This window comes from Hibiscus syriacus, unplaced genomic scaffold (assembly GCF_006381635.1).
Source record: "Hibiscus syriacus cultivar Baekdansim isolate YM2019G1 unplaced genomic scaffold, ASM638163v2 tig00111779_pilon, whole genome shotgun sequence".
NCBI classification, from domain to species: Eukaryota; Viridiplantae; Streptophyta; class Magnoliopsida; order Malvales; family Malvaceae; genus Hibiscus; species Hibiscus syriacus.
Window position 1 is genome coordinate 318,310 of NW_024063176.1, and position 12,150 is coordinate 330,459.

Below are 12,150 nucleotides of genomic sequence, written 5' to 3' on the forward strand. Positions count from 1 at the left end.
TCGATTGACGAATATGGCCAAGAGGGGGTGAATTGGCAATTACAATTTTGGTGGAAGCTTTTGCAGAAAATTGAAAGAAATTTGCACAGCGATTTAGAGTGGTTCGACTTTCTCAACCAAAGTCTATGTCCACTACCTTAGCTATCCACACTAAGGATTTTCCACAAATTCACTAATTTGTCTTTCTTTTGAGGACAAAAAGTAACCTTACAAACCCTCAAGAATTATACCCCAAATTCTTGAGAACACTCTCTCCCAAAGAGAACAATACAAATTTGCAAACTAACAAGGAAATCCTCACAAGGTAGATTGTTTGCACAATTCTAGAACAAAGAAAAGAACACTCAAGAATGAATACAACTGAGCACAATAAGTGTTCTTGAAAGCAAAATGAATATTGAATGAAAGATAGGCTTGAAATGCTCAAACTTGAGGTTTGATGCTTTCTCTTTGATTCTCTCTTGATTCTAGTTGCTTGATGTTTCTTGTTATTGATCAATGGCTTCTAAGCTTGCTTAAATACACCTTGAATCACTTCTGAACGTTGGGGATCATTAATGAAGTTTTTGGAGCCGTTTAAGTGTGAAAACAATTAATATTTCTGCTTGGAGAGTGGGGGGAATCGGTACCCCTAATGGGGAATCAGTTCCCTAGGTGTAAAATTCAAATATTTCGACCGTTGAATAGTGGGGGGAATCGGTACCCCCTGGGGGGAATCGGTTCCCTCCGAGCATACTGGAATTCTCGGAGCCAAACCATTCAGGGGGGGAATCGGTTCCCTCTGAGCAATCTGGAATTTTTGGCTTTGAAATGGTTCGAAATATTTTGTAAAATCGTTTTGAAATTATTTTAAGATTAAAACTTAATTTTACACTTGAGTAAGGATTTAAATGAACTTTGAAATACTTTGAGTAATATTTTGATATTCGATTTAATATATCGAATATGCTTAGAAAAAATATTTTTCAAAATTAAAATTCTTTTAATTTAATTTGTTATATCGAAACATCAAAATGTTTTCAACAGTGTGTTTAGGAGAAGCGAAAATGAAAAACGATGATGAAAAAAGAATTATTCATTCATTTATTCTCTATCAAAACTCAAAAAATCCATCTCTAAAATATAATTTGTTAATATAAGGCTGAAAATTACATAAATCGATTCTAACCTAAAATCTTATAAAAAAATTATCTTATAACCAAATATATTATCTTTTCCGTAATAATTTTTTTACAAACCTTTTTGGTATAAACCTTAAACCCGCTGTTATATAACTTTTTCTCTTACAAATGAAAATATTGCAATTATACAATTTTTTATGTTGAACAAGATAATATTTTAAATTAAAAATCACCTTAAATTAAACTGCCACGCACCAGAAGCGGAGTTTGATATATTAATTCAATTTGTTTTTGAGAGCTAAATATTCAGAAAAAAGAATATTATATCGCTTCGATTCTGTTGCTTCATGAAATGAGAAGAGAAGGCAATAGTAGTCAATTAAAGATAAATTGTCCTTTCTTTTATTTCTCCGAGTGTGTTTGGGAATTCCGTCAGTGAATAAAAGAGAAGGCAATAGTGGTTTCATATATTTACTAATAAACAAACTTTTGTAAAATACTGGATTTGTTAGGTCGAAAGTCCTCCAGTCGCAAACTGGAACTTGCTAGAATTTCATTTAAGCAAGTTTCTCCTTTGTCGGTCTTAATGGCCCCCAAGGTTCTTCCAAGAACATCAGCAGCAAGCCCTGTTTCTAGTAGTCGACCTGGCTCCTCTCCCCCATCATGTATTAAACCCCCAATCTCACTCAGGGTAATTACCTTCCCACCTATGATTTTGGCAAAGATTCGACCGAGAAATTCCGCAGCTTTTGGAGCATCATTCACTGCATCCTCCAATGTGCTGAGAACAGACTCAAACCTAAATAAAGAAAACAAGGCTCAGAAATAATGATTTCAAAAAGATTTAATCAATCGCTAAATATCCAAGTTAAATGCACTCATGTCTGATACTCTCAAGTCCGAAAAACACAGGTAGGTAGATTTAGTTAAATGATTCTCATACCCTTTAACAAGTTGAACTTGGCTCAACACATCATCATGAGACCTTGCCAGATTGACAAGTAGCTTTGCCAAAAGATCTCGTTCCATGTCTTTTCTCTCAAAAGAGTCTGTTACCCAAAGGGCAATCATTGTCGGATGGAAGCTTTGAGAGTGCAAATCTTTGATGCACAAAGCAACTTCTTTCTCATCTCTAGCACTGCAAGAATTAAAAGCCAAAAATGTTCACTACTTGAAACAAATAATCATCAAAACTGCAGATAAAAACAAGGACAAAATATGTAATACAATTCTAAGTTTATCATCAACACCTATCACTATCAAAATTATATAATAGATGCATAAACAACATACTTTAATAAAAATAAATAAAATAAAATAAACCTTAAAATATCAATATCCTACTATCAGAAATTTAAAATCTTACTATAACTTTTCAAGTTTACTATCAGCAGCAGCACTATTCAATTTAAATCAAGACATCAGTATTACTATCAACATCCAAATCTCGATATCCTTTCAAGTTTTAGAAATAGCAGAAATTCTCAAAAATATTTGCTTCTAAATATGATTAAGTGATGACAGAATTTGAGCAATTTAGTTGTAGTCGGATTATTAGACTGCCCACCTGTAAATTCAGTATTTCAGATCCTAAAGAGACACCTTTCAGGAGCAGTTTTACGTTTCAACTTTTCTGTCACTGACTAAAAAGTACAGTGCATTGTGCAGATGAAAGTGTTCGCATTTAAATATATACATGTTAAAAGGAAACAGAAAGGCTAGTATGGAGACATTAAAATCAATCAGCGTTGAGCCAAGAGGATACCTGTAAAATTCTTTAATAGCAGCCATAGACATTTCTGTCAGGCGCTCCTCAGGCCAGCTCTTTTCTGAAGGAATATTTTGAGTGAAACCTGATGTTTGACCTTGTGCAGGAGAAGCAGCAGGAGAGGCTGCAGGAGAACTAAAACCATTCAAACCAGTAGCAGTTCTTCTTGCGTCTCCTGAAATTGGAGAAACATCAGCTACGGGAGTACTTGACGTTGCTGGTGGTCCTCTAAAAGCCATCCCTCTAGCTAGACCACCTTGGGGCCCCAAGGTAATATAATCATCACCGACTGGTCTTTTAGGCAAGGGAACTGACAAATTCCTGGCCTCAGAAGACTGTCTATCATCCATGTAAACATCCTGAGCCCCAGGACCCCGGTGTTGGGTGGGAGACCCACGAGAACTACCCATCTGAGCCCCAGGAGAAGATAACTTAGACGCTCGTGGACCAAAATCCATGGGTGCTCTTCTCGCACCAGGATTGATGCCAGGACCACGGGCAAGCCTACTGGTTTGTGTTTGTCTCTCTTTAGCAGCATCTCTGTGCACTTCCTCTATCTTTTTAGGCCCGTCAACTTTCCTCCTCTGCTGCCACTTATTCTTTCTCAGATCGATAGCATCTTTCAACATGAATCTAACCCTAGAAGATAATTTCATATTGTTAGCCAGCTTTGCCATCATCTCAAAATAATTATCCATGTACGCCTTTGCTTTGGGATGGTCAATCATTTCTCCAATTGTACTCATTAATTTACATAGAGCCTCAACATCTTCCTCATCAGGATTCTCATACTCACCAAGTAATTTCTTTATGCATTCATGCATAATTCTCTCAGTTAACATTTTCTTCTTGTACAACTCCCCAATAAGTCTAATGTTACCCAACATTCGTCTCCGTGCCTTGATTCTCTTCTCCTCTCTTTCCTCCTCAGACTGCTTAGCCTCACCCTCTTCCACCACTTTATTTGCTTCTTCTTGTTCCCTCTCCCCTCTTTCAAATTCCTCCTGGCACTTGTTCAGCAACAATCTCTTAAAATTTATCTTTTCATTATCTTCACTAAAATCAGGCAACTCTCCTGATAGATGATAACAGAAGTTCGCATACATTTCACAAAAAGTGGGCTCCATCAAAGCTTTGTCAAAGATTTGTGAGATGACACCAGTGAGTGTAACTGCATTGTCGATGTTCACTGCTTTAACTTGTTCAAAGAGCTTCTCAAAGTTTTGGGGAGTTAGTTTGTTCAAAATTGCTTTCAGGTGTCTTTGCTTTAAGGCTTCCTCATCAGTCACTTTACCCACTTCATACTTCCTTTCAGCTTTGTGCATCATTTGTAATGGTGTTTGCGGCGAAGAAATCAACCCCTTCTGCTGATAGTTAGGAACACGTTGCCACCTGTCAGTAACAGGACTTCGTGGTATCAATCCTTGCGAACCCATAGGATGCATTTGTCCAGGAAAGATCCCTCCAACAAATGGAAGAGATGTTGGAACTCGTGGGTGCCTTATAACACCGAAGTTACCTCCATGGACAGGCTGAAAACCACCACCAGCAGCACCGTCAGCAAGATCAAGGCGAGCATCCCTTCCAGGCCCAAAAGAAACAGGAATTTTCATCCATCTGTCATCATCAACCATTCCAATAGCTCGCCGATCTAATCGAGATCCACTAGATTGCCTATCTATTCTTCTTCCAGGATTAGGATATGAATCACGATCAACATGGTGATAAGTATTAACATTAGAAACCATCAAGGCCTCGGCAATATCGGAAGCAATCTCAAAACCTTGTGGAAGATCAGTACACTGCTCAGCAAACTTAAGAAGAAAATCTCTGGAATACTTCTTTGACATATTACCACTTCCATCATCCTCATGATTTATTAACCCTTCATTAACCTTTTTGATATTCTCTGAAGTTTCTAATTTTGGTGCACATATATCAGCAGCATCTTCCCAATCATCCAGTTCAGCTTTATCTTTTGCAATTTTATCACTTTTTGTAGAATCCACCTGAGGTGACTCGTGAGATACCAACTTCAAATTAACACCATTACAATTGCTGTCTGCACTTGCTGAAGGTATGATTGTCTCTTTGTTTTCCTCAGGACCTTTAAATGCCATATAGAGATCTGAAGTCGTCCCAGAAGCATCTGCCCTCTGAAGAATTTCTTTTCTTTTTTTCCTCCCACTAGTTGATGTACTCTTTGTCCTATTGAATTCTGGTGCAAGTTTGTCTTTTGAACTAGGTACAGGAACACCTTCTCCTTCATATTTTGATACAGGGACAGAGATATCAGGAGTTGGGACCAGAGCATAATGCTGGTAAGATTCACCAGATTTAGTAACAGTAGTTTCATTGCTATCAATGGCACTTAAAGATGCAGTGGAACCAAAGGTGATATCAACATGTGAACTTTCAAGAAGTGTAGAATCAGACATTTCAGAGGTAAAGGCTTCCGAATCAGTAACTCCCTTATTTTCAATGAAGGCCCCCACAGCTTCATCAAGCACAGAAGGAGTGCTTACTGAGGTAGGAGCATCATTGCTAGCAGTTATTGCGTTCAAAGCAGATTCCTGATCAGATTTAAGCTCCACATATTTCAAAGGATCCTTAATTCCATTAATTTCAGGTTTCGGTTGCTCATTCAGAATTGAAGAACAATCATTCTTAGCATGCTGAACCATGTCCAAGCATTCAACATTAATGCCAGCACCAGAAACTTCAGATGAAACAGAGGTTAAGCCTTCTATCTTGCTGTCTGTCCTCTGTTCTGCAGTCTGGGAAGCCCAGTTGGATATTGACATAGACTGTCCAACAATGTGTGAAAAAATTAAATAAATACATGCAAACAAAAAATACAAGTGCAATAAAAAAAACAAGGAAAATACCTGATTTGGTGGCTGAATATGACCTTTCTTAGCCGGTTTCTTCTGATTATCTTTGATAGAGTTAGAGTAGGTCAAACTGTCTCTCCTGCTTTCGTTACTGGCAACAGTCAGGACAGACTCCTCAGGCGTAGCAGCAAGAGCAGAAGATACTGATTCGTCCAAGTTAGCTGCTCCAACTTCTTCTGCAGTAGCTGGTAATCCCTTGGATGCTGATGATTCCCTTTCAGGTTTTAGCAGCTGTATAGAGATCTCTTGACAAGTTCCCAAGTCTCTTTGAGCCTGAGATGAGCTACCCTCACTTGATGTCGTCAAAGGTTTTACTGGTCTAACCTTTTCAACAGGAGGCAAACTAATTGATAAAGATGAATCAGCCACCTTTTCTCCAACAGAAACAGTTACCGGCTTGACTGTAACTTGTGTTGTACCTGAAGGAGCAGAAGAAGCTACATTGTGACCTTCAGGTGCCAATTCCAAACTTGGTGATTCTGAAGAACCAGTTCTAAGATTTACAGATTTCTTAACTGAAAGTGAACCATGGGCTGCTGCTGAGTTCATATAAGAAATGTTTTGATGACTCTGGCCAGCAGGCAAATTAAATCTCGGCCCTTGGCCATTGGGTGCTACTGCTACCTGGCTTCTAGACAAAGACAGAGAAGTTGGTGGTGTATAGAACATGGAATTGGTATTGTAAGAATTGGAATAATAGTCGACTGAGTGAGAAGGTGCAAATGATGGAACTGGCTGGGATTGAGGAGGTGCATTAGAATGAGACCTTGGACCTGATGACCCACCATCTAAATATGTATTTATTCGTTTATTAAGCCTTAATTCTTCACGAGTCTCAGGGTGTGTAATCTTGACAGGAGTAGGTTTACGAGGAACACCAAACTGCCCTCCTTGCTGTTGAGAATACTGAAGGGCAAAACCCATTCCCAAGTTTCCCAATTGGGGTGCAAGCTGGCCACCCAAAGGTTGTGTGAAAGTCAAGCCTTGACCCTGATGAATCATTCCCTGAGGCGGCAATGGATGAGGCTGAAGACCTGGAACGAAAACAGGCTGCTGCACCACCTGAGGTCCATTTCCTATGGGTAATGGAATATGCATGGGCATCTGAACTGAAGTAGTCTGAGACCGAATATGTGGATTAGGCCCACCAAATTGCATGGAAACCTGGGGTTGGTGATGAAATGGCATTATTGAAGCCATAGGCATGTTAAGAAAAGCTGGCTTCTGTGTCTGGTTCACAGGGGGTCCAGCAGAGGCTTGTACATCTTTTTTGACCTTGAGCGCTGGGTGAGCCTCCCCAGAATTAGATTGGTCAGTTGCAACTGAATCCTTTTTTGGTACCTGCTGCTTAGGAACAGGGGTATGCAAATTTGAAACAGGCCTAAATGAAGAATCATGGCATGCCTGCAGGTGAAAAATGTTATTTAAATATATAAGAGAACTCCTAAGACTCCAAACGGTCGTATTACTTAAGTTTCTACAGGATATTCTCTCTCTTACTATTAGAAAGGTAACCAGTTGAGTGAGAAATCTTTTTTTTAGTATTCTGCAGTATAAGATTCCATCGTTCTATAATATTAAACTGTAATTTTCTATGTAAAGACACAAACCTGAACTCTCTTCTGCTCATCCAAATTGGGGGGTGCTGAACTAGTTCGAGCTGGAATCTGATACAAATAAGAAAACAAAACCTGCTGTTAGAAACAAGGTTTCAAATTGGTAGAAAGATGGAAAACCATCATGAATAGTAAGCTACCTGCATTCCATTCATGAAACCAGGAGTTATGGACCCAAATTGTAAAGATAATGCTTGGGATGCATTTCCTGGAGTTGAACAATAAAAAAAGTTAAGAGCATATAATTAGTAACATCAGCTTAAAGCTAGAAATGCTATCGTGATAAAAAAAACATCCAATATACAAAATGCTACTCCACAAGTAAATTAAAGATCCCCAAGTTTTCACATAATTCAAGTAGCTTGATCCTATAGGCTATATGCTTAGAACACCAAGCACAATAGAAACATACCCTTTGTGGGAGTTGCAGGGATACTACTGTCAGAACTCAATGTGGCAGATTGAGAAGCAGGAGCCTTTGGAACAGCTCGGGTGGTCCTCTGATTAGCATGTGATTGAACGGGCTTTGCAGCACTGCCTGTAACCGGTGTGTCAGATGACCCTATCAGCAAAAATGAACATGAATGTGAATAACATCAAGATATTCGTATTTTATTCAGTTACGAATCTTAAAGGGGAAACGAGCTTAAGAATTTCAAATAATACCTTGCAACTGGGGCTGTACATGTGCGCCATTTTGTAGGTTACTGGTGGCAGAAGCATTACTAGACTCAGTAGAATTTAGAGCCGGAGAATTCACCCTAGATTGCTCTCCTTGTGCATTGTTAGACTTCTTAAAACTGTCATATCAGGATCAACCAACAAAAAAAAAGAATCAAGAATCGATGGATCACACAGAAAACCCTAATCATAAAAGAACCCTAAATAAACTGGCAATTAAACGAAAAAAGAAAGAAAAAACCCTGAAAGCATGATGAAGAGTTCTCGTTACCTTCGACTAGAAGCGGAAGATGAATAAAGAGAAGGAGAAGGGGCAGGCCCGCCGCCGGCTCCCTTACCGTAACCGCCCGAGGAGTTCCGCTGCTGATTAGAGCAGGCGGATCGTCCTGATTTTCGGTATTGTTGCTCACTTTTATCCGACCTTGATTGATTGAAGGACATATCCCCCACTCTAGATACCTCCTATTCTCTTTTTTCTTTTATTGAAATCTCTGGCATCAACAGAACAAATGCAACGAAATTCAAAAAAAAAATCCAATGGAAAGCAGTCATGACATTACATCGAGACGGAAATGAGGATTGAAGAATTAGGGTTCGACCAACAGACGAATGCGTACCTGTGAACTCAAAAGAGTGTGCAGATAGAGAACACAACGGTTCGCCAATACACAGAGCAGCAAGAGAATCATCAACAAAAATAATAATTCATTTTTTTTTACAATATATGTATATATTGTTTCTCTAAAATGGAGAAAGTAGAATTTGGTAACAAACTGTCGCCGGCGTTTTAGGAAGATTACGACTAGTAAAAACCCCCTTGTTACTGGTATCATCTTGAATAATATCCCATTTTAGTTATAATACAAATAGGATACAGACTAAAATATGGTAAAAACCCTCTCAGGTACTTCATATATTTAAAACTAGACAGTTTGGTCCATCTAAAGAAAGAAGAATATCAATTCAATAGAACAAAATATAATTAATAATAAAAATAGAAGGTAAGAAATTTTAAATTAAATTAAAAATAAAATATCTAATTTAATATCTACTCTTATATTTTTTAATAATGAAGAAAGGAATAGTAACCATCCTAGATAAAGCATAGCTTCGTTGTTGTCTTTAATAATTTCAAAAGTAGGTGACTGGGAACAATTGATGAATGTCAACTTTTAAATTTTTAAAATCATTTAACAAGGTATAAAAAATTTTAAAGATTGTATTTGTTAATTTTTTATAATTGTGATGAAATTGATAAAAATGTTAAAATATTAAAGATTATTTTTTATTGAACCAATAACAATGTATAACATTGACAGGAAATCATTGTTTTAATGATCAATTGTCATTAATTGCTCACTTTTAAAATTAATGAACTAACCATTTTCTTCTTCTTCTTTCTTTTCTTATTTGTTTGGTAACACGCTGTTAGGGCTATAAATGAGTTGGGTCGAGTTCGAGTATTGTTGAGTTTGAATTAATTCAAAAAATTGAATTTAGGATCGACTTGATTCAAAAACTCACGAGTTTAAAACTGTCAAGCTCGACTCGAATTCAAAATAAAAGATTAAAGCTCGACTCGGCTCAAAAGTTCGTGAAAATAAAAATTTTAAGCTCGACTCGAAATAAAAAATTAAAGCTCAACTCAAGCTCAATAAAATTTGAACTCGAAACATTCTCAGATTTAGCTCGATTGAAGCTTAAACTCGAGCTCGAACCTAAATCTTAAGTACATGAAAACCTTATATTGTATTTTAAAAAAACAACACATTAATGCTAATATTATTAATAGTTTAATTTTGAAAAATTAAAAATATTATTTTTCGAGTTGCTCGTGAGTTTTTCGATTCGGGAATCAAATAGCTCGTTTCGACTCATTAAAAACTCGAGTCAAGTTTTGAGTTTGAGCTCGAGTTGAGCTGATTTGATTCAAGTGTTGACTAAACTTTGATCAAGACGATCTCGAGTAGCTCGCGATCTGTTTCATATCATTTATAGCTCTAGTGACGACACCAGCTTTCATGTTGATCGCTGACCTCCTGTATTCAAGTGACTAGTTTCTAATGCTACATGGACATGTCATAATTGTATGTTCACTATAATGTTGGATTTTATCTCCTTTTTTATAAAACTTGCGGCTTCTATTTGCATAAAAAATTGAAACTAAAATGTTCCTTTTCTTAGAGTGATTGATTTGTCAAAATTTAAAATTAAGGTTCTAAAAGGTCCTTTAATTAATAAAATGTCAAATTATTAGATATATTATTTTAGGAGAATTAAACATTCGAAAACTGAACCCATTGAATGATTCCAATAGTAAAAATGATTGTTGTTTTTCCTAAAGGTTCGAGTAAAAAAAAATTTGCTGACTCGATTGAGTTATAATACAAGTAGGATATACTAAAATATGGTACAAATTCTCTCCAGCACTTCTTATGTTTAAAATTGGACAAATTGGTCCCTCTAGAAAAGAACAATTTAGTTATAATCAATTTAGTATTTGATTATAAATTTAAAAGTGAGTAACTAAGGACAATTGACCGCGCTGTTAATATTTTTGTTAATTTTTTGAATTTTCATAACAATAACTAAATTAATAGAGTATGCAAATTTTGAGGGTTAAATTTGTTGATTTTTTTATAATTGGGACCTAGTTAACAAAAATGTATACAAATTAATGGCTAGATTTGTTATCGTGCCAATCAAAATTATTTAACATTGATAGAGAAACATTCTTGGTGGGATCAATTGTCCTTAGTTGTTCATTTTTAAGATTGACGGACTAAAATGCTCCTTTTCTTAGAGGACCAATTTGTTAAATTTTAATATTATGGACCTAAAAGTTCTTTTCACCTATACAGTCAGTTTATTAAATGAATCTTTTTAAGAGTTCTGTTTTAATAGTTTTACGGGATTATAAAATAGTATTTATTTAGAATATTTTCAAGGATTTAAAACATTCGACGACTAAGTTTAAGTTATAATACAAGTGTAATAAAGCTAACAGTAAAAATTAGAGGTGAGTAAAATTCGACTCAAAAAATTGGTTTTTTATTTGATTCTAATCGAAAAACTTGACTCAACTCAACTTGAAATTCAAATTCAAGTCAAGATATAAAATAGAACTAGAAATTACTCAAATTTTTAGTAATTAGTTGGTTAATTTTTCAAGTTTGAGTCGAGTCTATCAACTTTATATGATATATATATATATCACATATAAAAAAAATATGATGAAATATACATGTATTATATATGGTTATATAAAATAGTTCAAATTAGAATCAAATAGTATCATAATATTATAAATATATATAATTAAATTTAAGCATGAACTAGAACAAATATCAAATAAATTTTGACTTATAAAATTAGACTTATCAATTCAAATAACTTAAATTTGTTTAACTCGACTCGACCGAACACTTACCCTTGATAAAACCTTCTCATGTACTTCTTATACTTAAAATTAGACAGTTTGGTCCAAAAAAGAATAATTACGAAAATGAATTAAAATTAGACAAACATGGCATGGATTTTTTTAACGAATAAAATACACTAACATGGCAGGGATATATGATGTGGCAGGTCTAGTAATTTATACTTAGTTAATTGTTTAAACTATTGTATAGATTATATTTTGATCACCGAACAAAAAAATTTCAAATAGTTTATTCAATTTTCAATTTTGTTTTTATTGAGAAATAAGTAAGAAAAAAAAGCTAAAGAACTTCTTTATTCAAATTGATAACCAAGATGACTTTACAATGAAGCAAACATGCTCTATATATAACACTGCTAAAGACCATGCAACTTAAGCATCTTCTTAACCGTCTAACAATCCTAACAACTTCGCACCAACCTAACCACCTAAAGCAATTAGCTTTTGACATGTGTACAAGTATAATCGTCACTCAACGTTGCTATATTCAACATTCCCTATACTTTTTATTTGTTTTCAACAAGTTGAACATTCACTCGTTCGCGAAAAATCTCAAAAGCACCTCGGGGCAAGGGTTTAGTAAAACCATATGCAATCTGATGAAACTAGGGATGGACATGGGGTGGGT

The 12,150-nt window shown here is 35.7% G+C and overlaps 1 protein-coding gene across 3 annotated transcripts; it reads right to left on the reverse strand.

Annotated features, from left to right (window-relative positions):
- Positions 1–1,500: 1,500 nt before the first annotated feature.
- LOC120170442 (eukaryotic translation initiation factor 4G-like) lies at positions 1,501–8,736 on the reverse strand. Of its 3 annotated transcripts, XM_039178377.1 has the most exons (11): positions 8,698–8,736; positions 8,352–8,571; positions 8,066–8,199; positions 7,812–7,961; positions 7,540–7,607; positions 7,394–7,450; positions 6,051–7,187; positions 5,778–6,014; positions 2,887–5,696; positions 2,065–2,259; positions 1,501–1,920 (listed from the first exon to the last, which is right to left on the reverse strand). In XM_039178377.1, the coding sequence occupies exons 2-11, from the start codon at positions 8,519–8,521 to the stop codon at positions 1,596–1,598; spliced, it is 5,283 nt and encodes a 1,760-aa protein (XP_039034308.1). In that variant the 5' UTR covers positions 8,522–8,571; positions 8,698–8,736; the 3' UTR covers positions 1,501–1,595. The 3 variants fall into 3 exon arrangements, with proteins under 3 accessions (XP_039034308.1, XP_039034307.1, XP_039034306.1); XM_039178376.1 differs by having other exon boundaries at positions 5,778–7,187; XM_039178375.1 differs by having other exon boundaries at positions 2,887–7,187.
- Positions 8,737–12,150: the final 3,414 nt, after the last annotated feature.